The sequence below is a fragment of the Phaseolus vulgaris genome, chromosome 5, assembly GCF_000499845.2.
Source record: "Phaseolus vulgaris cultivar G19833 chromosome 5, P. vulgaris v2.0, whole genome shotgun sequence".
Taxonomy (NCBI): domain Eukaryota; kingdom Viridiplantae; phylum Streptophyta; class Magnoliopsida; order Fabales; family Fabaceae; genus Phaseolus; species Phaseolus vulgaris.
This window is the reverse complement of record NC_023755.2, coordinates 24,443,593-24,471,491: the sequence shown is the minus strand read 5'-3', so window position 1 is coordinate 24,471,491 and position 27,899 is coordinate 24,443,593. Positions and strand designations below refer to the sequence as shown.

The 27,899-nt window shown below is 48.6% G+C and overlaps 3 protein-coding genes across 3 annotated transcripts; all 3 read right to left on the bottom strand.

Moving 5' to 3' along the window:
- Nucleotides 1–15,946: 15,946 nt before the first annotated feature.
- On the bottom strand, nt 15,947–17,911 carry LOC137834173 (uncharacterized). Its single transcript, XM_068642236.1, has 2 exons — nt 17,105–17,911; nt 15,947–16,861 (listed from the first exon to the last, which is right to left on the bottom strand). Exons 1-2 carry the CDS (start codon nt 17,909–17,911, stop codon nt 15,947–15,949), a joined length of 1,722 nt encoding a protein of 573 aa, XP_068498337.1.
- A 1,832-nt stretch (nt 17,912–19,743) lies between these two features.
- On the bottom strand, nt 19,744–20,397 carry LOC137834172 (uncharacterized). The gene has a single exon (XM_068642235.1). It carries the CDS (start codon nt 20,395–20,397, stop codon nt 19,744–19,746), a length of 654 nt encoding a protein of 217 aa, XP_068498336.1.
- A 385-nt stretch (nt 20,398–20,782) lies between these two features.
- On the bottom strand, nt 20,783–21,649 carry LOC137834171 (uncharacterized). The gene has a single exon (XM_068642234.1). It carries the CDS (start codon nt 21,647–21,649, stop codon nt 20,783–20,785), a length of 867 nt encoding a protein of 288 aa, XP_068498335.1.
- Between the last annotated feature and the right edge of the window lie 6,250 nt (nt 21,650–27,899).

Here is a 27,899-nt window from a genome sequence, read left to right as displayed (position 1 = left end):
GTTGGCACCCAAAAAGTCACCCTTAGCGCAGTAGCACTTCCAGGCAGGAGGACTCACACGCAGAAACGTCCCCAGATGGGCAGAAGCGCCCCCAGATGGGGTCACGGCGTCGTGAGGCTCTCCACATGTACAACAGTCATGTCAGAATGGAAACACCCTTTAGTCAGGTGCCAGGTAATTAAAGTCCTTCAATACAGTTTCCCTTTCGAGCATTCAGGTGTTATAATGGCTCCCAAGCGTTTCAACGTCTTAAATGCGCTACGTTTTCTAATTAAATACGTTGATTGAGTGCATTACGTTTGTAATTAAAGGCGCTTTAAATGCTTGGGTAGTTTAAATAGCGCAGAGAATGTTGGAAAGAGGGTTCGAACTTTCTGCAAATTTACCAGAGCTCTTTAGTTGCTTGCTCGTGCTTTAAGGTTACGAACAGGGGATTGGGGAATATTTTTTCCTGAGAGAGAGAACACAGACACACAATACACAGTTATCTTTTACCACCTTCAGAGTGCCATACGCAGTGCTCAGATACGGAGGTGCCCAGTTTTGGTGTTTCTTGCTGGCTGACTTGAGCGTCGGAGTGCAAACGGTCGCTAGGGCGCCTCTCTGTCCTCTTTTTTGCAGGAATCCACAGGCAATTAGTGGGAAGGAGTCCCTAGCTGACAGTTGAGGTCGCGCACGAAGACGTCCCGGTCTAAATATTAGCTACTTAAGTTTTAGTGACTAATATTTTAGATTTTAAAGTAGTTTCTAAAATACTATAATAGACACTAATTTAGAATATAAAGTAATAAGTAGCTAAAATCTTAGTAGTTAATAGTTAGATACTAATCTGGAAACCATTTTATAAATTTTTATTAATAATAGAAACTACTTTAGATATCAATCTAGAAACCATTTTATAAACTATTTTAGATATAAGTTTTGTCTACTTTAGATATTTTGTTAATTATAAATGGTCTCTAATTTAATCAAATGGTAATTATTTTGGTCTCTAAAATTGATTTTTATTGAATGATTTTTTTGTATTGTAATACTATCAGATTCATATAAATCAATTTCATAAAATTACTGTTTGTGTTGTTTATAATTTTCTTTTATGTAAAAATAGATATTTAGATGTTAAATCAAAGCCTAAATGATTAAATTACAGTAATTTTCGTGAAATTATATAGCATCCCTTCCTTTTTTTTGCAACTCTTCCTTATACACTTTATTTTTTTAAACACTTTTAATTTATTAGTATAATATAAATCAATGTCAGGATAATGATTTTAAAATAATTAAAAAAATAAACGTCTTAAACGAATATAAAATGCAAGGATTATTTATGAAATTTTATGAAATTTTGGGAGGTTCGTTCAAAAATTAAAACAAATAGTTAGTTGTAATATGAAATTGAAGAACTCCTTTGGAAGTTATCTTAAATAAGTTTTGTCTATTTTCAAACAAAAATTTTACACACCAGTTGGACCTATTTAAGCTTTGTTTTCGAGAATCTTATTCATTGAGAATTTTGATTGATTAACGTTGTTTCTTCGTTCTTTGATATTGACATTTTACCTTCTACACTAAGATTAAACTACTAATGGAAATAAAAGTGATCAAACGATATTTGAATATACTTTATTGGCCTGTTATTTTCATGACAAGTGATATTCACCTTATTAGATTATCGATACTGCGTTCGTATGGCTGCTAATCATAGAAGTATGGCTGCTAATCATAGAAGTGTGGCTGCTAATCATAGAAGTTTACGAAATAAAAATATTATACAAGTTGGAATAATGTTTTTTCATTAATTTTTTATTTCAATCGATATACACATTTTTATCTTAAATATACATTTTTCCACGAGCACTCGTAACGAAATTGATCAATACTAACTTATAAGCTAAGAAAAGGATAACATACTCCCTATAGATAATTACAGTTTGGCATATTATGTCAAAGATGAGAAAATAAAATGAAAGCAAAGCCAAATAGAGTCCGGTTGATTATATCAAAGATGCATATCAGAAAAATAAAATGAAGGCAAAGCTAAACGGAATTCTCTAAAACTACAATAGTCTAGAAGAATATTATTAGGGTTTAGGGTTGATTATAAGTGAATGACAATTCAATTTTGGAGAGTTGTAAATGCAAAACTATGCTGATAATTAAGTTCTACTTTTTGGAGAATATTTTGACAAGTACACATTTTTTTTGAAGGAGATTAGCTTTTGCATTTTGCAAAAGCTTTATTCTTTACTGTCTTTTTTAAACGGATTTGGATATACCAAATATCCTTGTTGACTTATTTCGGTAAGTGTACTGAGTAAATAATAATTTGTCTCAAAAGATAGATATTGAACTCACAAAAAATAGTTCTCTTAAAATTTTAATGTGTAACATTCACTAAATATTGAAATATGCACAAAAGTTTAATTCATAATATATTGACATTGTTTTGAATAAAGATTGCATGTAAATTAAATAAAATGTACCGTCCCGTCCCCGGGCGTTGACCAAAGTCAAAGTCAAAGTCAAACGTATGATGGGACCCCTCAAGGGGGCCCAAGGGAAGAAAGTCAACAGGTTGACCGCTTAAGGCGTTGCCAGGATGAGGCGTCACCAGGTGCAGGCATCGCCAAGGCGAAGGCGTCGTCAGGGGTAGGCGTCGCCAAGATGAGGCGACGCCAAGATAAGTCGTCGCCAAGATGAGGCGTCGCCAGGTTAAGGCATCGACGGTGTCACCCCACGATACCCATGGGTAGGAAAGACCATGGAGGGGGCGACACCGCGAGAGGCCTTAGTGCCTCAGAACAGTAATAAAGAGAAGAGAAAGGTGGCTTCAAGGTCATAGTTCTAGTACCAGTAGGGGGTAACTTGACTCGTGAACTACCCACGCCACCGCTGGGAGACCCCTGGGATAGATACGACTCATGAGAGGGCCACGCCCAGGGGAGAACCACGTGCATGGTACGAGAGAAAGGTAGATACACTCCCAGGGCGAGTAACTAGAGGTTGGGACGCATGAGTTGGCACCCAGAAAGTCACCCTTGCGCCAGATGCACTCCGAGAAGGAGGACTTGCACGATAGAATGTCCCTAAGTTGGGTTACGACGCTGTGAGGCTCTCCACGTAGAATAGTAATCAAGTCAGAAGAACACGTGGCAGTAAGCACTGAAACATCAATGTTTTCCTAAAAGTTTGCTAAGGTACGCATTAATTTAGTTTACGTTTCGAACGCTTTAAAGCACTTTAAATGCTTTAAACGTTTTAAACGCGTTGAACGTTTTTATACGTTTTGAATGCGCTTTAAGACGTTTTAAATGCTTTAGACGTTTTAAAGGGGTTTTAGAGGTTTGAGAGGGGGACCGAGTTTTCGCAGTTTACTCACACACTCTAGTTGCTTGCTTGCGAACCCACTGTACGCACAGGAAATTAGGGTAGCATTCAGTTACTCAGTTATTAGACCACCTTCAGAGCATCCGTTCACAGTGTTCCGATACAGAGGTGTTTCCCATTTGATGTTTCTCGCTAACTGACTTGATCGTCAGAGTGCAAACGGCCGCGAGGGCGCCCTTTGTCCACTTCTTTTCAAGTACTCATAGATGGAGCAGAATGAAGGTGCCCAAGCTCGCGAGGACAAGCCACGCACAAAGACGTCCCTGGTCAACCGGCGGGAACATTTGGCGCCCACCGTGGGGCCTGATCTAAAACTTCAGTCCCACCGCAAGAATTCAGTTCCAGTTGCAGTTTCCAACCCAGTCCCCTCGAGATTTTACCAAGAGCCATTGTTCATTGAGAAATTGGTGCAGTTTTCACCGATTGCTTTTGGTTGAGTCGCTGTGTGATCGTGTTAGTTCGAGTTCAAGTTCCTTTACCCCTTGGAGTTGCACGACACCTAGTAGAAGTCCCAGAAATCGCAGATGATGAGATCCACGAGACAAGACTCGACGTGCGTTGAGAGTGAAGAGATGACCATGCAGCAGGTCATGGGCATGATGCAGGGATTGCAGGAGGCAATGGCAGCGTCGAAGGCTGAGCAAGAGCGCCTGCAGGCGGATCTCGCAGCGTCTCAGGCGAGAAATGATGAGTTGTGTCGCATGAATGAGGAGTTGCGCCACGGGTGGCGCAACCACACAGGGCAACGCGACCTAGATGAGCCTGAGCATTCCACTCCACCAAGCAAAAGCTTTATTCTTTACAGTTTTTTTAAACGGATTTGGATATACCAAATACCCTTGTTGACTTATTTCGGTAAGTGTACTGAGTAAATAATAATTTGTCTCAAAAGATAGACATTGAACTCACAAAAAATAGTTCTTGATCTTGCAGGGGATTCAAACGTCCAAGGATTCGCCTCGTCAAACTCTATCTTCCACCTCCGCAACTGTGACAAGTGCAAGAATGCTCTAAGAACTCCACGAGAACTCCAAGCAAACCTGCGAAACACACCAAACTGCGCCTCTAGCGGCCGGTGGCACTCCGACACTCAAGTCAGCCTTACAAAACCACCAAAGAACTGAGAAATGTCTCTCTGCGAGACTCGTGTGCACTCTGTGATTCTCTCTCTTTTCTCTGTGTGTGTGTAAACTGGTAACTTGCAAGAATGAATCTTACCTCCCTTTGCATGAGCACGGAATGCCCTTTATATACTCTGTTGCGCGCCTAAGTTATCCGTGCATGAAGTAACTTAGCGTGTTTCTTCCACTAGATGGCTCGTGCAACCTCAGTGTGAATACCAAGCGTGGCTTGGCTAAGCGCGCGCACCAGGCATTACCTACTGTGTGAACGATCACCTATGCTTTGCACCATGCACGTTATGGGTTAAGAGAGTACCAATCACCGACTGACTTACTAGCTCTCTTAGGCCACTCTCGTGCACGAAACTACCAAGCACCTAGCTTCTCCCTTCTCTGATACTCTGTCACACAAGGCTCGTATGCGAAGCTCTCGCTGGGAATCACCCTTCGTTTCCAGCTTAACTGCGTGTAACACGAAACCCCGATGATCATCGCTCAGACCAGATGACCGATCGGTGCACCATAGCACCACGCCTTCTACTTCCAGGCGCTTATCTAGGCGCTAATCCCGCATCCTCTCCGACCACCGCCCCCTGATCACCGATCACCACCCTGGGTGACTTTCTCAATGACTCATCTGCTTCCCTGGCTCACGTGTTCCACTAAGAACGGTCCACGTGGCTATTTGTTGTTGATGTCACCGACTACCGATGACCGGCCGGATCACAAGCCCCCTAGTCTCGAGCTGTAAATTTGTTTTCAGCGAAGAGACTAAGTGATCATCTTCCGTGGCCACGTGACAAGTGATGCCACGTCACGTGTCACATCACGTGTTGTGCTTTAAGTGACGTTACGCCTTCCTCCCCTAATCTTGCGACACGTGTACGCATCAACGGCTAGCATGAAACATCATTTGCGCTTCTCACATTCAATTACTTGCGCGCCTCCACTGTTCCATCACCTTCTCCAACGCTCTTCTCTGAAACTCTCGAAGCCCTTCTCTGCGCGATTCGTCTTTCTCAATCTCAAGCTTTCAGAAACCACTTGCGATCATCAAAAGGTACCTTTTTTCTTCATCCATGGCATATTAAATACTTTCTACCGATTGCATCATCCAATAACCGTACTGTGCATACGTTGTGGGCTGTTTTCCCTTTCCCTGCACTGTTCTGGGGTTTCTTCTGGTTTTTCTGCATTTCTTTATATTTTCGCTTCTTCTTCTTCGTCGCTTTCGCTTCTCCACTCCCTTCAACCCTAGCATTTTCGTTCTCCCCGCCTTTCTCTTGTTTTTTGCTGAACCCTGTTTTTCATTGGTCCCTCATTCCTTCTTTTCTTTCTCCATTGTAGCTACTGAACAATGGCTCGAACAAAAACTACTGCGCGTCATTGTTCATTGAGAAATTGGTGCAGTTTTCACCGATTGCTTTTGGTTGAGTCGTTGTGTGATCGTGTTCATTCGAGTTCAAGTTCCTTTACCCCTTGGAGTTGCATGACACCTAGTAGAAGTCCCAGAAATCACAGATGATGACATCGCCTCTGAGGGTGAAGTGTATGAGAAACGCACAAGTGTTGCGCCCGCGCGCCCAAGAGTGCAGTCGCGCGCACAACCCGCTAGGGTCCACGAGGCCGCGACAGGGAGGAAGAACCATGACAGGAAGCACCCCTACGAGGCAAGGAGGCCCCAGCCCAGGGGTTGAACAGAGGAAAACAGGCCAGCGAGGGAAGGGAATAGGCCGCTGAGGCACAATTTTGTGGTGGAGCTAAAAGACCTCATTGTTGTGCCCAACATAGCTGACAGGTTGAGGCCACCAATGAAGTCTCACAAGGTGCTGGGACCTCACAGAGAGTCATGGTGCGAGTTCCACGAGGCGTTCGGGCACCATATCAACAACTGCTTGGCGTTGGGCTATCAGTTGGATGAGCTTGTGAAGAATGGTTTCCTGAAGGATTGTCTTTATGGGTCTGCTACGACCACAACCCTGACAGTACCAGAGGAGGATCAGGTGCATGAAATGTCGATCCATAGAGAAGTGCACACCATTTCTGGTGGCTTTTCTGGAGGAGGGCCCACTGCCTCTCAGCGTAAGAGGTATGTGAGGTCAGTGAATTCAGTTGTTGAGGGGGATTCAGATGATCAGTGGGAGTCAGACCTTGTGTTCACCAGGGCTGACCTACGAGATGTTGTCCCACATGACAATGACCCTGTGGTCATTTCAGTCGTCACAGTTGGGAGCAAGGTGCATAGGGTTCTCGTCGACCAGGGCAGTTCTGCAGATGTCATGTTTTGGTCAACGTTCAATAAGTTACAATTGTCCCTGACCTGCTGAGGCCCTACACCGGGTGTTTGTATGGGTTCGGGGAGAATCAAGTTGAGGTACGAGGCTACCTGGAGCTGAGGACGACGTTCACTGATGGAACGACGTCGCGTACCAAAAACATCCGGTACCTAGTTGTGAACGCCAATTCAGCCTACAACATCTTGTTGGGGAGACCAGCGCTGAATAGGCTAAAAGCAGTGGCCTCCACGCGCCACATGAAGATGAAGTTGCCAGATCTAAGTGGCAAGGTGATTGTAATCAAATCTGATCAATAGGAGGCCCGAAAATGCTATGAAAATAGCTTGAAGACAAAGAGAGGCGTGTTCATGGTACTTGAGAAGACGCCCATTTCGGATATGCCAATGGAGGTAGAGCCCTTGGAAGAGGCGACGTCCGCGGAGTCGACGCCTGTTGAGGCCCCACACGCGGAGGCGACGCCCAAGGAGGATGCGCCCATGGAAGAAGCATTAGAAGAGGCGACGCCCGAAGCACCCGTTGGGGCTACGCCTATAGAAGAAGATCACCGAAATGAGTCTCGTGCAGAGAGCGTGTGGGATAGGCGACCCCAAGCAGTAGACAATGTGGTGGAAAGGTAGATAAGGGGTAAGATGTTCAAGTTGGGACGTTTGTTGAGCCTAGAAGAACAAGAGGAAGTGGCAGCCGTGATCTCACACCACTTAGATGCATTCGCATGGACCGCCTCAGACATGCCAGGCATCGACCCGATTTTTTTGTGCCACCACCTTACCATGGACACCAAGGTTCGCCCTGTACGGCAGAGAAGGAGGAAGTTCAACAAAGAGCGATGCCTCGTCGTGAAGGAAGAGACGCAGAAGTTGCTAAGCGCCGAGCATATCAGGGAGATACAATACCCTGAGTGGCTGGCCAGCGTAGTTCTAGTGAAGAAGGCGAATGGGAAGTGGAGGATGTGCGTCGACTTCATAGATTTGAACAAGGCGTGCCCCAAAGATTCGTACCCGCTGCCCAACATTGACGCATTGGTGGACAGCGCCTCGGGATGCAAAATTCTTAGTTTCTTGGACGCATTCTCAGGTTACAATCAGATCAAGATGCACCCAAGAGATGAGTGTAAAACGGCGTTCATGACGAAGACATGCAGTTATTGTTATAAGGTGATGTCATTTGGGCTGAAGAATGCAGGCGCCACCTACCAGAGGCTAATGGACAAGGTCCTTGCACCCATGTTGGGAAGGAACGTGCAGGCCTACGTAGATGACATGGTATTGACTTCGCATGAGAGAGGGCAGCACACAGCGGATCTAGAAGAGCTGTTCGCCACAATAGCCAGATACCGCCTCAAGTTAAACCCGGAAAAATGCGTTTTTGGCATCGAGGCGGGGAAGTTCTTGGGATTTATGCTCACTGAGAGCGGGATAGAGGCGAACCCTGACAAGTGTGCAGCTATCATCGCCATGAGGAGCCCAACCTCAGTTAAAGAAGTACAACAATTGACTGGGAGGATGGCGGCCCTATCAAGGTTCGTGTCTGCTGGAGGTGAGAAGGGCCACCCCTACTTCTAGTGCCTCAAGAGGAATAGCCGTTTTGCATGGACAGATGAGTGTGAAGCAGCATTCCTCAAGTTGAAGGAGTACTTGGCGACGCCACCTGTGCTTTGCAAGCCACGGGCAGGCGTCCCCCTACGTTTATACTTTGCAGTAACAGAGTGGGCCATCAGCTCTGTGCTAGTCTAGGAGCAAGACCAAGTGCAGAGACCCATCAACTTTGTAAGCAAGGCCTTGCAAGGCCCAGAATCGAGATACCAGTCGCTGGAGAAGGCGGCATTAGCAGTAGTGTTCTCAGCCAGGAGGCTCCGCCATTATTTTCACAGTTTCACAGTGGTGGTGATGATGAACCTCCCTATCCAGAAAGTGCTTCAGAAGCCAGATATAGCTGGGAGGATGGTCCGCTGGGCGGTGGAGTTGTCAGAGTTTGATATCCAGTACGAACCCCTGGAATCCATCAAGGGGCAAGTCTACGCAGATTTTGTAGCAGAGCTCTCACCAGGAGGAGGCCCTCAAGAGGTGGAGTTAGGATCACAATGGATGCTCTCAGTGGATGGGTCCTCCAACCAGCAGGGAAGTGGCGCTGGAATAATCTTGGAGGGGCCTAACGGAGTGTTGATGGAGCAGGCTTTACGCTTCGCCTTCAAAGCAAGCAATAACCAAGCTGAGTACGAGGCGCTGATTGTTGGAATGCTTTTGGCCAAGGAAATGGGTGCTCAAAGTCTCTTGGCCAAGGAAATGGGCGCTTAAAGTCTCTTGGCAAAAAGTGATTCCCAGTTGGTCACAGGACAAGTTACAGGGGAGTACCAGGCGAAGGATCCATAGATGGCTGTGTACTTAAGGTACGTCGAGGTATTGAAGGGAGCTTTCACCACGTTTGAGTTGGTGCATGTCCCTAGAGAACAAAATGCCAGAGAAAGTCAAGGAGCTCAGGCAAGGGGGGAAGGCAGAGGACAGTCATCCAAGAGACGCTCAAAACGCCGAGAAAGTTTGTGGCATACAACAGGGTGGATATGCTTCACATTAGCACAACAAGAGGAAAGCCAAGGAGCCATCACTCTTTGATTCAAGATACGGCGAGTGCACCCTGCATCAGCACCTATGTGGCCTCGCCCGAAGGAGAGAAGTGTGTGCAAGTATATGCCTTGGAGGAAGGCGACACGTGGATGACGCCTAACAGGCGTTACATTGCAGATGGGATTCTCCCAGCAGAGCCTGGAGAGGGAAAAAGGATAAAGAAGAATTCGGCAAGGTACACTCTCGTTGATGGAGTACTATTTAGGCATGGGTTCATGCACCCAATTCTGACATGTGTGAGTGGCGACGAGTGTACGAGGATCATGTCAGAGCTTCACGAGGGGATTTGCAGAAGCCACATTGGGGAAAATCATTAGCTTCCAAGTTGATTTGCGCAGGGTTTTATTGGCCATCAGTGAGGGAAGATTGTGTAAGATACGCCCAGCGATGCAAGTAGTGCCAAATGCATGCAGACTGGCATAAGGCACCCCAGAGGAGCTGAGACGATTTACAGCCCATGGCCCTTCCACACATGGGGAATCGATATTCAGGGGCCTTTCCCTTTGGCGATAAGGCAGATGAAGTATTTGATAGTCGCCATCGAGTACTTCACGAAGTGGATAGAGGCAGAACCAGTGGCACAGATCACCGCACACAAGGTACAACACTTTGTGTGGAAGAACATCGAGTGTCGCTTCGGGGTGCCAAGATGTCTCATATCAGATAATGGCACTCAGTTTGCGAGCCAACAGTTGGGGAAGTTGTGTGTAGAAGTGGGAATCAAGCAGGTGTTTGCATCAGTCGAACACCCTTAGACGAATGGGCAGGTCGATTCAGCGAATAGAGTTTTTCTGAGAGGATTGAAGAGAAGGCTTGAGAAGGCTAAAGGGGCGTGGGCAGAACAAGTACCAAGAATAGTGTGGGCTTACCACACCACACCTCAATCTTCCACCATGGAGACGCCATTCAGCCTAGTGTATGGGTCAGATGCCATGATCCCAGTAGAGATCCACAAGAGTTCTCCACGTTTCCTAAGCTTTGTGGCAGAAGAATCCAATGAGGAAAGGAGGGTAAATCTAGACCTATTGGACGAGGCCAGAGAGGAAGCAAGGATAAAGGCTGAAGCTGAGAAGAGAAGAGTGAAGCATCAGTATAGCTCTAAGGTAAAGCTGCGACAATTCCAAGTTGGCGACCTGGTCATGAGGAAGGCTCATCCTTACGAGTTGGAGAACGAGTTGTCTCCCAAGTGGACCGGACCCTTTAGAATAACCGAAGCCAAGGGAAATGGTTCGTACAATCTAGAGACTCTAGAAGGGGGGCCCATTCCACGAAGCTGGAATGCGGCCAATTTAAAATTTTATTTCAGTTGAAAGTTATGAAACACACGGTTGTAAAGGGGACACTCTTTTTCCTCTCGGGGGTTTTTTAATGAGGTCACCCAAGTAAAAAAGAAAGTTCAAGTAAAACTTTGCCCCAGTTTTTCCCTCCCACATGATGTAAGAGCAAAGATTAAGAAACAAAACAGGGACTCAAGGCATCGCCAGGTGTAGGCGTCGTCAGGCGTAGGCGTCGCCAAGATGAGGCGTCGCCAAGATAAGTCATCGCGAAGATGAGGCGTCACCAGGTATAGGCATCGCCAGATAAGGGAGAAGACGTCATATTCAAAGCAAGTAGCAGGAGCGCATGCTCATGCCCAGAGATAAAGACAAAAGGTACGTTCAGGAAAGTTAAAATCCGGGTGTCTAGTCCCTGAGCAGGGGTTAAGGGATTCCTTCAGGACGCCCCCTCCTCAGGTAGGAATAGCTGGCCTCGGTGTCTGATGTTTAGACACCTCGCAAGGAAGTGGCGGGGGGCGTTTCCTTCGAGTGTGGGCGTCAGGCAGTAAGATGTTTCGGAGCAGTGGAGAACCAGGTCACTTGGTGCAGATACACGCAGCTGAGGAGAAGCGCCATCCTTCGGGAAACCTTCTCCTTGGGCGTAATCACCAAAACCCCTAGTCATCTTAGTGTTTAGACACACCAGGGACGATACGACGATGCTTCCAGCACGCCTCTCCCTGGGCGTGGGCACCAAGAACACTGATCGCCTTGGTGTTTTCAGACACCCTGGGGACGAAACGACACTACCTGCGAGTGGGCCTCTCCTCAGGCGTGGGCATCAAGCGCGCAGAGAGAAGGGCTAAGTTGCCTTGGTGTTTAGACACCCCATGGACGATACGACGTTGCTGTAATAGGCCTCTCCACGGGCGTGGGCATCAAAGTGTGACTTTGTCCCAAGTGTTTAGACACGCTGAGGACGATACGACCCCGCGTTTAGCAGGTCTCTCCTCGAGTGTGAACACACAGTACAGATCAGATAAAACCCTCCCTTGCCCTCGAGCGACGTCGAGGCCCCAGAAGAACAGATAAGTCCTCCTCGCCCTCGAGCGATGTTGAGGCCACATAAGAGATCAAGTTCTCCCTCGCCCTTGAGCGATGGCGAGGCCAGGAGATAAAGCTAGCAATGCCTTTCGTAGTAAGTACCTGGGGACTCAAGACAAGTAAGTAAAGGTCAAGTTGAAAATCTTTCTAAGTTCAGAAGGCAAGAGAAATTCTAAGAGTAAGAAGAAGAAGCATAAGAGCATGAGTCATCAGAGACACGAAAAATACACGAAGTTAAATCCTCCCTTGCCTTTGGGCAATGACGAGGCAGGTGATGCCTTCATGAGGAAGATTCCTCGTAGAAACAAAGGTCAAGTGGAGTTCTAAATGAAAGATCAAGAGAAGGGTATGTACTACGACTAAGAAGGGAAGAGTAAAGAAGAAGGTCACGTGCTACCTAAAGAGTTAAAGCCAAAAGCGATGAAGAGATGTATCGAGGGTAACACATTCGATATAGTAAAGAAAACAGAAGCAGATAAAGGTGCAAGAAAGGTTGAGATCGCACGAGAATTTAAAGGCGATGTTCGAATAACATTCAAGCAAATGAAGTTAAGTGTTAGAATTACAAGTAAAGTATAAAATATTGAAAATACAAATTTACAAGCAAGATAGAAGCCTATTGAGGGAAGTTCACTCCCCAAGGTCGAGGGACACCACCTTCCCGTCGACGATATAATTGCCAGGGTCACAGTTGGAAGTATTGATCCCTGGGTTCTCACATGTGGCTTGGGCCAGAGCCTCTTTGAACCCCTCGTCAAAGGTGTCGGCCATATCGTCGAGGAGGTCTCGGTTGGCCTTCTCCAATTCCTCGATCTTGGAGTCCTTGGTTGCTAGCTGCTTTTCCAAGAATTCCTTCTCCACCTGAAGCTTGCTCACTTCAACTTGGGATTTGTCATGTTCAGCTTGGAGAAGGCTGAGAGCTTCAGTCTTTGCAGCTAACTCCCCCTCAACTTCGTTCAGCTTCACCCCAAGGGCCTTGGAGGTTTCAGCCACCTCCCTCAGAGCAGCCACCTTCGCCTGCAGAGGGGCCATGGAGCCCAGAAGGTCGGCGTGCTTCTGGTCAGCCTCGCGTAACCTCAGGGTGGCCGCTTCCTCCACCTTCCGGGTCTCCGCCAGGGAGGCCTCGTAAGCATTCTCCAACTTCAGTTTTTCCTCCTTCAGGGTGGCCACCTATCGCTTGAGAGCCTGAAGGGTTTGCATCTCGATGGCCTTGGTTTTAGCTTTTGCGCGCCAATCGAGTGCAATAGCCAGGAAGGCCCCCATGTAGTAGGGCATACCTTCCTTCTTAGCTTCGCCAGAAGAGCTCCCCGACGACCTCTCGTTGAATCCCCTCATCAATTGCATGATTGCGGGGGGAATCGTTAAAACCTCTGGGGCGGGAGCTTGTGCAGCAGTTTGTGTTGGTGGGAGTGTGGATTCTGCCCCCTCCTCTTGGCCTATTTGTGGTGGGGGAGATGTGGCACAGGGAGGGTTGTCCCTCAGCGACTCTCCATGTTGGGGGGAGGGAGATCGTGAAGAGATGACCCCGTTGGTCCTCCTCCTCTTGAAGACTTGCCCCTCGCCAGAGTCTTCGTCATCAGAGGGGGCCACAAGTACACCCTTGCCCTTGTCAAGGGGGGCTAGGGTGAGGTTGGCGACCACAGCCAGGGGGACTGCAACAATTGGTGGGGGTGAGTTAGGTGTTTGAAGGGAATGGGGAGAGTTGGGAGTTTGGGTGGTGTGTGGTGTTGGTGAAGGGGGAAGGTTGGACTCAGTAATGGGGGTGCTGGAGGCGCCAGCCTTCGCAGATGTTGCCTTGGGGTGAGCCCTCAAGGTCTTGGCCAGCGCAATTCGCCTCGAGGAGTCCATCACTGATGCTGCACCAGACAAACAAAAGAGCAAGAGTTAGAGCTAACACTAGTTAAACAAGAAAGCACGTATAGCACATACAAAAGTTTGGAGCGGATAAACCGGACACCCAACAATCAGAGAAAGCACATCAAGAGGAAAATATAAAGAAGACAAGTATAGGTGTAGATTTTCCCACCGAAGTACGTGGAAAGGGCGCTCGCATTAAACTCACAAGCTATGAGTTTCACGGTGCTGAAGACAACTCCCAGGCCGGCTAAAGCCACACATACCTCTCTATCAGCAGAGGGTAGCTTGTCTAAAGACTTGGGCTTAATCAGCTTTGGTTCTTCCACCCAATATAAGGGGAAGCCGTCCAGGGTCGTGGGGTCGTGTTTGGTGCAACACACCCTAAAGAATTTGCCCTTCCACCCCTTGTACGAGTTCTGGAAAAGGGTAAGGAGTATCCTGCCAACGACTCCAAAAAAGCTCACCCAGAGGCTTTTCCCTTGCTTCTTCACTTCAAAGAAATGAAGGAAGACATCCACTGAGGGCAGAATGCCCAAGTACCCACACAAAATCTCGAAGGCCCTGATGAATGCCCAGCTGTTGGGGTGTAGCTGGGCAGGGGCTGTGTTGATTTCGGTGAGCAGCTCCCTCTCTGGGAAGGCGTAGACCGACGCGTTTGAACACCGTTTGGTAAAGAAAGAAAAAGGGTTTCCCACCGTTGGACCTATTGTCCACGCAGACCGGCTCCCCGGGGGTGCCGTGACAAACAGAGACATCGGAGTCGTGGACGCTGCAGAAAGCATTGAAATTTTATAACCGTGGGTCACCCAGATGGTCCTCCACGTCTCCAATGGTGGTTAAGGTTGTGCACTCAGCTAGGGGTACTGAACCTTATAGTTGATCCCAGGGGGAGGAGGATTGGCAGTTGTTTTTGTGCGTGCTATAGATTGATGAAGAAGCTGAAGAATGAAGAAGAGGAAAGGTTCAGTGAATAGGGTTATGGCGAAAAAGGGGAAAGAAAACCTAAGAAGACTCATACCCACACGAAAAATCCAGAAAAGAGGGAAGAACGAAGAAATGCGAAGGAAGAGAGAAGAACACAAGAAATGTATGAACATAAACAATCCCAGGCAGTCGTAATAGCAATACAGTAAAGCAAAAAGGCGAAGAGAGTAGAAAAACCATACCTTTTGTGTTTGGAAGTCGCAAAGGTGAGAGCTTTCGCGAAGAGAGAGTGCAGAGAAAGTTTTTGGAGAAGAAGGTGAACAGTAGAGGGAATACGAAAAGAGTGAATGGAACAGTGCCTTGAGCGCGCGTTTTCGAAAAGTTATAACATTAACTTGAGAAGCGCTAACGACACTCATCCCCAGCCGTAGGATCGTGCCACGTGTCGAGAGATTAGCGCACCACTTAAAGTGTCACATCACCAGCGCAGAGAATGTCGCGTCAGACGCTCAGAGAATGTCACGTCAACTGCTCAAGGGAATGTCACGTCAGCAGGAATGCCACGTGGATGATAGGGTGAGGCCTTAGTCTTTTTGCTGAAATAAGTGCAACTCAAAACTGGGGGGCTTGTGTACCGTCCCATCCCCGGGCGTTGACCAAAGTCAAAGTCAACATATGATGGGACCCCTCCAGGGGGCCCAAGGGAAGAAAGTCAACAGGTTGACCGCTTAAGGCGTCACCAAGGCGAAGGCGTCGTCAGGCGTAGGCATCGCCAAGATGAGGCGTCGCCAAGATAAGTCGTCGCCAAGATGAGGCGTCGCCAGGTTAAGGCATCGATGGTGTCACCCCCCGATACCCATGGGTAGGAAAGACCATGGAGGGGGCGACACCGCGAAAGGCCTCATTGCCTCAGACAGTAATAAAGAGAAGAGAAAGGTGGCTTCAAGGCCATAATTCTAGTACCAGTAAGGGGTAACCTGACTCGTGAAGTACCCACGCCACCGCTGGGAGACCCCTGGGACAGATACGACCCATGAGAGGGCCGCGCCCAGGGGAGAACCACGTGCATGGTACGAGAGAAAGGTAGATACACTCCCAGGGCGAGTGACTAGAGGTTGGGACGCATGAGTTGGCACCCAGAAAGTCACCCCTTGCGCCAGATGCACTCCGAGAAGGAGGACTTGCACGATAGAATGTCCCTAAGTTGGGTTACGACGCTGTGAGGCTCTCCATGCAGAATAGTAATCAAGTCAGAAGAACACGTGGCAGTAAGCACTGAAACATCAATGTTTTCCTGAAAGTTTGCTAAGGTACGCATTAATTTAGTTTGAAAAACTGTTTTCACTTAACTGCTCGAGTTAACTGCTACTTACAATGCTTCAACTGTAATAAAACTTGAGATGGGTGGCGTTCCAAGTGCGAGGAATCGCCCCTCCCTCCAGTGTTTCCAAACGGTAGGCGCCGTTCCCGAGTGCTTCAGTTATTCTAAACGGTCCCGTCCATTTGGGTGACAATTTATTCTGCATCTCGTACAGGTGGGCGTTCTTCATTACCAGGTCGCCATCTCTGAACTGCCTTGGCCTTGTCCTAGAATTGTACTTGCGCTCGACTCTTCTCTTTATTGCTTCAGCCTTTACCCTTGCCTCCTCCCTGACCTCATCCAGCAAATCTAAGTTCATCCTTCTTTCTGCATTCGAGTCTTCTGCCACGAAGTTCTGGAATCTCGGCGAGCTTTCCTGGATTTCAATTGGGATCATCGCATCGCACCCGTACACCAAGCTAAACGGGGTTTCGTGGGTTCCTGACTGTTCAGTGGTGTGGTATGCCCATATTATACGGGGAACTTCCTCAACCCAAGATCCTTTGGCCTTCTCCAATCTCCTCTTCAAACCTCTTAGTACAACCCGATTAGCCGACTTCACCTGCCCATTCGTCTGTGGATGCTCCACAAAAGCGAACACCTGTTGAGTTCCAACGTCCTCGCGCAGCTTCTTCAGCAGGTGACTTGCGAACTGAGTCCCGTTATCTGATACCAAACGCTTGGGCACACCGAAACGACACACAATATTCTTCCACACGAAATTCTGAATTTTGTGCGCTGTGATTTGGGCTACTGGTTCTGCTTCGATCCACTTCGTGAAGTATTCGACTGCCACAACTAAATACTTCATCTGCCTAATCGCCAATGGGAAGGGTCCCAGGATATCGATTCCCCATGTGTGGAAAGGCCAGGGACTGTAGATTGATTTTAACTCTTCCGGAGGCGCCTTGTGCCAATCGGCGTGCTCCTGGCACTGCTTGCAACGTTGGGCATATCTCTTGCAGTCTTCCCTCATTGTTGGCCAATAATAACCTGCACGGATGGTTCTTGTTGCCAAGGCTCGACCTCCGATGTGGCTCCCGCAAATCCCTTCATGGAGCTCGGCCATAATTCTCGTGCACCTCTCTCCATGCACACATACTAAGAAGGGGTGTGTGAACCCAAACCTATACAACTCGCCATCGATGAGGGTGAACTTGCTGGAGTTCTTTTTTACCTTCCTAGCTTCCGTCGGGTCCATTGGGAGTACGCCATCTGCCATGTAGCGCTGGTATGGCGTTATCCATGTGTCCGGCTCGTGGACGGCGCAAACTTGTGTCATCTTTATCTCTCCCACTGGAAACGGTCTAATCCTTGGCGTCCTCAATGTCTCCTGGGATAGAGACTTATGACCCCTTGCCATCCCTTCCTTTGACTTGCAGATTTGGAGAACTTGGTGGTCCGCCACGAACGCTCGAGGTATCTTCAGGGTTTCTTGTATGACGGTCCTCTGCCTGCCCCCCTTGCCCGAACTGGAGAGCTTTGCTAGCAAGTCGGCTCGGGCGTTCTGCTCCCTTGGCACATGCACTACTTCGAACGAAACAAAAGACTTCCTCAACTCCTGCACATACTCCAGATAAGCCGCCATCTGCGGATCTTTAGCCTGAAACTCGCCAGTTACTTGGCCTGTGATTAGCAATGAATTGCTCTTGGCCAACAGCACCCTTGCTCCCATCTCCTTTGCCAACAAAACACCAGCGATCAGAGCCTCGTATTCCGCTTGGTTGTTGCTGGCTTTAAAGGCGAACTTTAGGGACTGTTCTATCAACACGCCGTTGGGTCCTTCCAGAATTATCCCGACCCCACTGCCTAACTGGTTAGAGGATCCATCCACTGAGAGCACCCAACGAAAACCATCTCCGGCGCTTTGCACCGTCTCAGAAGATAGTTCGACCACGAAGTCAACGAAGATTTGTTCCTTGATCGGTCCCCGGGGCTCATACTTGATGTCGAACTCCGACAACTCTACCCCCCATTTTACCATTCTTCCAGCCACATCTGGTTTCTTTAGAACCTTCTGGATGGGTAAGTCGGTCATCACCAACACTGTAAAACTCTGGAAGTAATGGCGCAACCTCCTCGCCGAAAACACTACTGCCAGTGCTGCTCTCTCCAAAGCCTGATATCTCACTTCTGGGCCCTGCAACACCTTGCTGACAAAATAAACGGGTTTCTGAATTTGATCTTGGTCCTGGACGAGCACCGCACTCAGCGCCTTCTCGGTTACGGCGAAGAATAACCTGAGGGGCGCTCCCACTTGTGGTTTACACAGGACCTTTGAGTTTTACGAAAGCCTCTTCACACTCCTTCGTCCAGACAAACCTATTAATCCTTTTCAAGCACTGGAAATATGGGTGACCCCTCTCTCCACTGGCAGACACAAATCGCGACAGGGCGGCCATCCGACCCGTGAGCTGCTGCACCTCCTTCACCGTAGCGGGGCTCCTCATTGCCAAAATGGCCGCACACTTGTCAGGGTTTGCTTCGATCCCTTTCTCGGTCAAGAGGAAACCTAAGAACTTTCTCGCTTCCACGCCGAAAATGCATTTCTCAGGGTTCAGCTTTAGTTTGTATTTGGCTATCGTATCAAACAGCTCCTCTAAATCGGCTATATGCTGGTTTTTTTCCAGGGATGTTATGACCATATCGTCAAGCACTTTATCCATCAATCTCTGGTACGTGGCTCCCGCGTTCTTCAGCCCAAAAGGCATCACCTTGTAGCAATAGCACGACTTCTCTGTCATGAAGGCAGTTTTTTCCTCGTCCATGGGGTGCATCTTAATTTGGTTGTACCCCGAGAACGCGTCTAAGAAACTCAACAACTTGCACCCTGCTGCGCTGATGGATATCCACTAGGAGAGGATTTTATTAATGAAGGAAGAGGATTTTCACCTACACATTTGAAGTTCTTCCTTCTAGTCTTCTCACAAATTAAAAGAAGTCAAAGAGAAGATCAAGCCTAAAGATAAAGAAGTCTACAAACTCTCAAATAATAGGCTTCATATTAAATATCTCTCTTTATAGTTTCTTTTAAATTGTAAATAATATAGAATAATGTTTAGAAAGGTGCTTAGAGGGAAACATGAGACACCTCTTTTGTAAAAGCATCTTTAGGCTTTAGTTTAGCAAATTCTAGAAGCTTGGGGAGTGAGCTTAGTAAGGGGGGTGTGATCTTAGGAGTTTTTTGGGTAGCTTAGGGAATAAGCTATGTAAATGACCAGCCCTTACTCCTATATAAGGAGGGCTTAGGTCCTTCACAATTCAGATTGGAATTTTATAGTAGAGAGACTATACTCAATTTGGGAGAGAATTTGTGAGTTTTGAGTCTTCCTCTTCTTTGCCTTATCTTGTGAGCTATGGTGAGCTTCAAGTGGTGGCACTCCATCACTTATCTTGGTTCAAGGTTCCAAGTGGCGTGAATGGCTTCTTCCAATTCTCAAAATCCAGCAAGCATCTTCTTCTATAAGTGTTCTTCTTCCTTTTCTCCAATTTCCATTCGGTAGCTTAATTTCCTAGTGTTTTCCTTCATTTTCTACCGTTTACATTTCTGTTTTCAGCTTGGTTTCCATTTATTCTATTCGGTTCAGTAGCTAGCTTTTCAATTCTGTCCAGTTTTTAATTCTTGTTCTTCATTCCTTGTGTTTGATTCAATTTGACAATACATGGACTTCCATATGAGTCTTGGTTGGTGCTAAGTTTTGGTGAGTTCTTGAATTTAGAACATTGATCCAATTCTAAAGTAAAGTGCCTTTCAAATCCAGCTCAAGTTGCTCCTAAGAATGTTAAGAATCATGTGTTCTTGTAGTTACATTCACATCATGCGCTGTCCACTAAGGCGCCTATACTTGGCAAAGGATAGGAATCCTTCGGACAGGCTTTGTTTAGATCTGTGAAGTCGACACACATTCGCCATTTCCCATTGCTCTTCTTTACCAATACAACATTGGCGAGCCATTCCGGATACTGTATCTCCTTGATGTGGCCTGCCTCGAGGAGTTTTTGCGTTTCATCTTTGATCGCCTGTCTCCTTTCTTCATTGAATTTTCTTCTTCTTTGTCGGACTGGTCTGACTTGAGGGTCCATTGCTAGATGATGACATAAAAAATCGGGGTCGATTCCTGGCATATCCGAGGCAGACCACGCGAACGTGTCCAGATGCCTGCCTATCACCTTGGCGATCTGTTCCTGTGTCCCGTCGTCTAAATTTTTCCCCAACTTGAAAGTTTTACCGCCGATCTCCCTCTCGAGCCAATCTCCAACTGGGCGAGGCCTCCTCTCGCTAGCGAGCAATGCTCTCACAATGCTTGACTCCCTGGCGGCCTCCAGGCAGTTTTCCTCTTCCTCTACTCCAGCGTTGTTCTCAGGCTTCAACTCGACATCTCCCATGGTTACGTCGCCCTTGGTGGCTGCTTCCAATGTCACGTCCATACCCACGTCACCTTCGGCGGTTCCCCCTGTCGCCGCATCCATGGCCCGTCAGCTTTCCTGCACATCCTTCGCACCAAGAGGCGGTGTTGTGGTCAGATGGCACACTGATCGCCTGTTCTTGAGGCTGTTTTCATAACATCTCTTTGCCTCCTCTTGGTCAGATCGGATGGTGACGATCACCCCTTCCATTGAAGGTAATTTGACTTTCATGTGCCTCGTGGAGGGTACAGCTCCTATCCTATTGAGTGTTGGCCTTCCCAATAGGATATTATATGCTGAAGGGGCGTTCACAACAAGGTATTTGATCTTAACTCAATGTATCCCCTGACTTCGACTTGATCACCCGCAAAACCATATAAGCAGCCCCCATATGCCCTCAACTGATCTGTGGATAGTTGTAGCCTTTCGAAGCAGCCCCCATATGGCCTCAACTGATCACGTCTGCCGAGCTCCCTTGATCGACCAAGACCCGATGAACCGTTCTTCCTGCCGTGACGAGCGAGATCACAATGGGATCATTGTCATGCGACACAACATCCCTGAGGTCTTCCTTAGTGAACGTGATGTCCACATCGGACGAATGATCCTCGAAAACTTCCACTGACATTACAGACCTCGCATACCTCTTACGCTGCGACGCCGTACACCTGCCACCCGAGAACCCACCAGCTATGGTGTGGATTTCACCGAGGACGGGCACCTCGTGCTGCTGTCCCTCACTGCCGCCTGGTTGCGAGCCTGGTGGTCGTCCCGCCTGTTTCTCCATCAAGTAATCCTTCAGGGAACCATTCTTCACGAGCTCATCCAACTGATAGCCAAGCGCCAGACAGTTGTTGATATGGTGCCCGAACGCCTCGTGGAATTCGCACCATGACTCCTTGCGAGGCCCCAGCACCTTGTCAGCTTTGATCGGTGGCCTCAACCTGTCGGCTATGCTGGGTATCGCGATCAGATCTTTGAGTTCCATCACGACGTTGTGCCTTGGCGGCTTGCTTGCTTCTCTCCCTTGCTCTACTCGACTCTTAGGTTGAGTCCTTCGTGGCTCATAAGCGCGTTTCCTGTCAAAGTGTTTCCTTTCTGTGACGGCTTGGTGAACCCGAACAGGCTGCGTGCGTATCTGTGCCTTGGGGCGCACTGGCACAGTGGTTGTACATTTCTCGTACGTTTCACCTTCCGAGGCAATATGTTCTACCGCTTGTCGCCTTATCTCAGCGAAGGTTTTGGGGCGACTGCGGTTAAGCGTTTTACTGAAAGATTCGGGACGTACTCCCTTCTTGAATGCGTACACAATCATGGGTTCCTCCTTGGTACCTACTTTCACCACCTGTGCCCCAAAGCGGCTTATGTACTCCTTTAGGGTTTCACCTTGGAACTGCTTGACATCGAAAAGATCGTACGAGACTGGGGCGGGAGTTCTGTTGGCTAGGTACTGTTCTCTAAATAGTTGTGAAAGTTAGGCGAAAGACGTGACGTGGCCCTCTGGGAGGCTGATGAACCAATCCATGGCCATCCCTGTCAGGGTGCTCATGAAAAGCTTGCACCTAACAGCGTCTGAACCACCTACCAGCAACATCTGTGTATGGAACGCCGTGAGGTGTGCTTCGGGATCCTCCATTCCCGTGAAGGTCGCTTTGGGTCCTGTGAACGTATTGGGAATTGCCGTCTCCAAGATTGCCTGTGAAAATGGTGTTGTGAATTCCCTGGGTGGGGATGCAGCCTCCGGTTCGTCTCTGCCACGCCATCTATGGCGTAACTCCTCGTTGATGCGGTGGAGTTCCTCGCTTCTTGCTTGAGAAGCTGTAAGGTCCGCCTGCATGCGTTCCTGTTCTACTTTCGAGGCTGCCACTGCGTCTTGCAGCCCGTGCACCATGCCCATGAGCTGTTGTAGGGTCATCTCTTCACTCCTAGCGCGTGCTGGTCGGGTGGTCATGGCTTTCTAGGGATCCTCTCGATTTATCTAAGTGTTGGAATCTGGAACTGAAAGCTTGTGTGGTGGAAGCGATGTTTATATCGGCCCCACGGTGGGCGCCAGATGTTCCGGCCGGTTGACCTGGGTCGTCTTTATGCGTGACTTGTTCTAACGAGCTAGGGCACCTTCGTTTTGCTTCGTCTGTCAGTACCTGAAAAAAGAAGAACAAAGGGGCGCCCTCGCGGCCGTTTGCACTCTGACGATCAAGTCAGCTAGCGAGAAACACCAAAGTAACTAGAAACTGTATAATAATCTCAATGACTGAAAACTGTATGGCTAAAACTGTGTTGCCCTAATTGTCTTGTGCTCTCAGCGGATGCGCCGTCGAGAACAATTAGGGTTTGTGCTCTGTATGTCTATCTGGGAACTAGGTGAAAACTCGTGTAACTGTGAAAAACGTACCTCTCTAGGGCTTATTTGTGCCCTATATATAGGTGAAAACTAGGGTTTACCTCTGCGTTGCCTGCTATTGTCTAGGGTTCCTTGGAGAAGGTCCTTGTGCCGCTATCTTTAGGATCTTAGCGTATCTGGCCCATGGACTTCCCTTATCTGGAGTGCAATGTATAACCTTATGGCCTCTTGGGCTCTAACTTGAGCGCTGTATTTATCGCGCCATCATACTGTTCGAGTGCCCTAATTAAACACGTGTCATGCATGTAGCCTTCCCTGGATACCTTTAGTGAGCACGTGAGCATTACCACGTGCCCTTTTGACTTGATCATTTATTCTGCGCATAGGGACCCACAGTGCCGCCACCCAACTTAGGGTTATCCCCTCGTGTGGGCCCCCTCTCTGTGAAATGCTTACGTCATGCGGGTTGACTCTTCAGGCGATGTCTTACTTAGGCGATGGGCGATGATCCATCTTGGCGGTGACACATCTCGGCGATAACCGGTTATTTATGCTGCAGAACGTCGCTTTTACATACGACGACTGCGTTGACTTCTTGACTACCTACCTTTCTCTTGTCCACGTCCTCACACCCGATGACCTGGTCGGTACACTCCCAATGCATCACAAGATGAGACAAGGAAAAGGAGAACTAGTCTCACAATCACTCACAAATGGAGCATAGTAACTTTACTCTATTTTTCCAATCTGAATTGTGAAGGACCTAAGCCCTCGTTTTATAGGAGCAAGGGCTGGTTATTTAAATAGCTTATTCCATAAGCTACCCAAAAAGCTCCTAAGATCACACCCCCCTTACTAAGCTCACTCCCCAAGCTTCTAGAATTTTCTAAACGAAAGCCTAAAGATGCTTTTACAAAAGAGGTGTCTAATGTTTCCCTTTAAGCACCTTTCTAAACACTATTCTATATTATTTACACTTTAAAAGAAACTATAAAGAGAGATATTTAATTGAAGCCCATTCTTGAAAGCTTGTAGACTTCTTTGGCGTTAGGCTTGATCCTCTCTTTATTTTATGTCTTCTTTTAATTTTGAGAAGACTAGAAGGAAGAACTTCAAATGTGAAGGTGAATGACCTCTTCCTTCATTAATAAAAGCCTCCTTTATTTGATTCTCATCACCACCTCCCGCTCGTTGAACCCAAAGGTTCTGGCTCTCAATCTATGGTAAGTGTATTCATCATCTTCTCTCAGTTGTTTTGGGTTCCCCCAAAATTCACTAATAGAATCCCTATCAAAGGGCACCCTTCTTCCTATGACCTTAGACCTTTTCTCTTGAGATCCTTGGTTACCTAGCCAAGCATTAACATAGAACTCACATACAATCTTAGGATCATATTTAGGCAATGGCTCTGCAAGCCTTATCTAATTCCTTTGCAAAAGCCCGTCCAAGAAAGGATCTGTACCGCCCAGGTAGTCGGAAGGGATGACGTGGCAGCAAGCTATTATGTAGGCGTGTTGAGCAGGGCTCATGGCTGGCAGAAGGGAAGGAAGTCGGGGGGCTCGTGTAGTCGCCAGTCCTTAAGTTGGCGTGCTCCAATCTCTAGCATACCTAAACCGGCGGTCACCAGGTTAGTGATGAAGTCGCCAGATGCGAACCCAGACGACCAAGTGATCAGAGATCGCCGAAAGGAGGACATCGCCGAAGGATCAGGGAGGTTAGTTCCAGGCTTTCGAAGCAGAGGATGAAGTCGTCAGATGGTCATTCCCTAGCTAGCCAGAGGTTGAGGTCGAGGAACAGATTACCCGAGCATGCACGATGAAGCAGGTGAAGTAGATCATGAAGGCGGCCGACGAGACCACAGGGAAGGTGTGTATGAAGGCACCCGTACTCGCCACACAGAAAAGATCGCACTCCAAGGCAGCTATACACCGGGTTACTCCTCGCGTGGATAACTTAGTCGAATAAAGCCTGAAGAGTAAGAGGTGACGCCCAAGTCAAGGATGCTCCAGATGGTGACACGTGTACAGCTGGATGCGAGCCACGTGTCCAAATGTGTAACTGTCAGGAGAGAGAAAGTGCACAGGTATATAAGAGATTCTAACGAACTTCTGAGGTACGCGCGTTTTAGAATACTTCTTTTACGCTTGCGAGAACTTGAGTACGTTGAGAGAGAATATTGCACGGTTCCTGAAGTTCTTAGTTTTCTCTTAGTATTTTGGTGGTTCAGTCGCTGACTTGGGCGTCGGAGCGTGATCGGCCGCAGCGGCGCCATTCTGTCTTTTGCAGGTTCTTGATGTGAATCAAGGTGAAGGACGGAAGCTAACACGGCGCAGAGTCGATCCAGATTTGACGAGGCAAGGTTCTTGCGCCCTGGTCAACAGGCAGGATCATCAGGCGCCCACCGTGGGGCCGTGTAAAACCTGTTCCCATCCACAGCGTGAGTTTTTGGAGTTTCTGCAGTTTCTGTGTGGTTGTGTGCTGGTGCAACCATTTCCACCGTTCGTTCGAGTTTTTTTTCGGAGGATTGAGGTTTTTCCCCGTTTGTTTGAGTTTTTGTTCGGTGACGAGCAGTTTTTCGCTGTTTACACGAGTTTTAATCGGTGAAATCGAAGCTTCGACGTTCGTTCGGACTTTCGACCGGTGAATCAGAAGTTTTGGTGGAGGAGTGGTAGGTTCGTGCTGAGATTGCAAGTTTCTGCGAAGGTCTTTGCTGTTGAGATTGCGTTCTTGAAGTTCTTTGGAGTTTGCGAAGTTCTGACCGATTGATTGCTGGATCGATCGTTGCTGAAGGAGGTTCTGTTTGTTGATCGTTGTGGTCTGCTAAGTTTTCATGAGAAAGATGAGAAGCAACCGTTCAAGTCCAGTTGTGCCTATTGCTGCTGAAGGCGCAATGACTATGGTGCGGATGGTGGAGATCATGCCTGCGCTGCAGGCGAATGTGGAAGCCTCGCGCATAGAGCAGGCAAGGATGCATGAGGACCTAGTCGCCTCTCAGGCCAGGAATGAAGAGCTCAGCAAAGTAACTGAGGAATTGCGCCAAGCTCTTCAGGAGCAGAGAGGGCGCCCAGTCGCTGAAGAGGTCGCACCGTCAACGCCGCCTCGCGTTTTCCCCATGCCTTTTGCTCAGGCGATCACAGACACGCTTATCCCTGCGAGTGTGGTACCCGTGAAGTCTACTTTCACCGGCGTGGAGGATCCTGAGGCACATCTCACCACGTTCCACACGCAGATGATGCTGTCAGGAGGCTCGGATGCTGTGTATCGCAAGATGTTTGTGAGCACGCTCCAGGGAATAGCGCTGGAATGGTTTGTGAGCCTGCCTACAGGTCACATAACCAATTTCCAGCAGTTTTCGAAGATTTTCGTCGAGTAGTACATAGTGAACAAGGCGCCGCCTAGGGTGCTTATGATCTGTTCGACATAAGGCAGTACCAGGGAGAGTCCCCCAGGGACTACTTGAATCGCTTTGGAGCGCAGATGGTCCGCTCGCCAGCCAAGGACGAAGAGATGCTGGTATACGCCTTCAAAAAGGGCGTGCTGCCGGGACCTTTCTGCGAGGCGCTGATCAGGGCTCACCCCGCCACGTTTGCTGAGGTTAGGCGACTTGCGGTGGCCCACATCGCCGATGAGAGTGAGGTCGCCGAGAAGAGAGGGAGTGTGGCCCCCGCCAGACCACGTGCCCAGACCAGGATCCAGCCACAGAGGGTGCTGGAGACAGCGGCGGCCAAGAGGGATCAAAGGACCCGCCATCCTTATGATCCAAGGAAAAACAAGGGCAGGGGCCCAGGGCGCCCCAGGGAGTACAATCGCCTGCTAAAGCATAAGTTTGTCATGGGGCTGGCGGACCTGATCGCCATCCCCAATATAGCAGCCAGGCTCAAGGCACCCGAGAAGGTGGGCGACAAGGTGTTGGGACCAAAGCCAGACGCCTGGTGCGAATTCCACCAGGGTTTTGGTCACACAGTGGACTCATGTTTGGCATTAGGATACCAGCTCGACGACCTGGTCAAGAGCGGGTTCCTAAATGATTACCTGCTGGACAGAAGGACAGGGGGCGCGTCGAGCTCCCAGCCGGCGGGTGGTGAGGCTCAGCAGCACGAAATGCCCACCCACGGAGAGATCCACACCATCGCGGGAGGTTTCTTGGGTGGTGGATGCACCGCGTCGCAGAGGAAGAAGTATGCGAGGTCTGTAATGACGGTGGACATGTTCGAGGACCACTCGCCAAATGTGGACATCACGTTCACAAGGGAAGATCTCAGGGACGTTGTGCCTCATGACAACGATCCAATAGTCATCTCGCTTTTTAAGGCGGCAAGGAAGGTCCACAGGGTTCTGGTGGACCAAGGAAGCTCGGCAGATGTGATGTTCTGGCCGACTTTCACACAGCTGCAGTTGCCCCTTGACCAGCTGAGGCCCTATGGAGGGTGCTTGTATGGTTTCGCTGGCGATCAGGTGGAGGTCAGGGGGTACATAGAGTTAAGAATTACATTCACGGATGAGGCGGGCTTGAGGACAGAGAAAATCAGGTACCTCGTCGTGAATGCTCCCTCAGCATATAACATTCTGTTGGGAAGACCAACACTCAACAGAATAGGAGCTGTGTCTTCAACTAGGCACATGAAGGTGAAGTTGCCATCGATGGAAGGGGTGGTGATCACCATCAAATCTGACCAGAAGGAAGCGAAGAAATGCTACGAGAATAGCCTGAAAAACAAGAGGTCAGTAAGTTACATCACAACGACGCCGCCTCCCGGTGTGAAGCCCAAGCCAACAGAGTGGCGAGTTGTGGGTGCGGCGATGGAGGTGGCCGCCGGAGGCGACGTCGCCATGATGGATGCTGAGGCTGAGGGAGAGAACACCGGTCAGGAAGAAGAGGCGAGGAACCGCCCAGAGGAAGCGAGGGAGCTGGGAATTGCCAGGGCGGTGATCGCCAGGGAAGCTAGACCCAAACCCGTCGAGGAGTGGCTCGAAAGGGAGATCGGGGGAAAGGTATTCAAGTTGGGAAGATCCTTGGAGGCTGAGCTCCAAGACCAGATCGCCAAGGTGATGGAGCGGCATCTGGATGCTTTTGCATGGTCTGCTTCAGACATGCCGGGAATCGACCCCTGCTTCTTGAGCCACCATCTAGCAATGGACAACCAGGTCAGACCAGTGCGACAGAGGAGAAGGAAGTTCAACGAGGAGAGAAGGCAGGCGATCAGGGATGAAACATAGAAGCTCC

Excerpts from the sequence above, each read along its gene's own strand:
- LOC137834171 (XM_068642234.1), bottom strand. The coding sequence starts at position 21,649 with ATGATTGTGTACGCATTCAAGAAGGGAGTACGTCCCGAATCTTTCAGT.
- LOC137834173 (XM_068642236.1), bottom strand. The coding sequence starts at position 17,911 with ATGGTAAAATGGGGGGTAGAGTTGTCGGAGTTCGACATCAAGTATGAG. Across the intron at positions 16,862-17,104 it reads ACCCGACGGAAGCTAGGAAG|TGCCAGGAGCACGCCGATTG; the intron begins GTAAAAAAGAAC and ends CGTTGCAAGCAG.
- LOC137834172 (XM_068642235.1), bottom strand. The coding sequence starts at position 20,397 with ATGGATGCGGCGACAGGGGGAACCGCCGAAGGTGACGTGGGTATGGAC.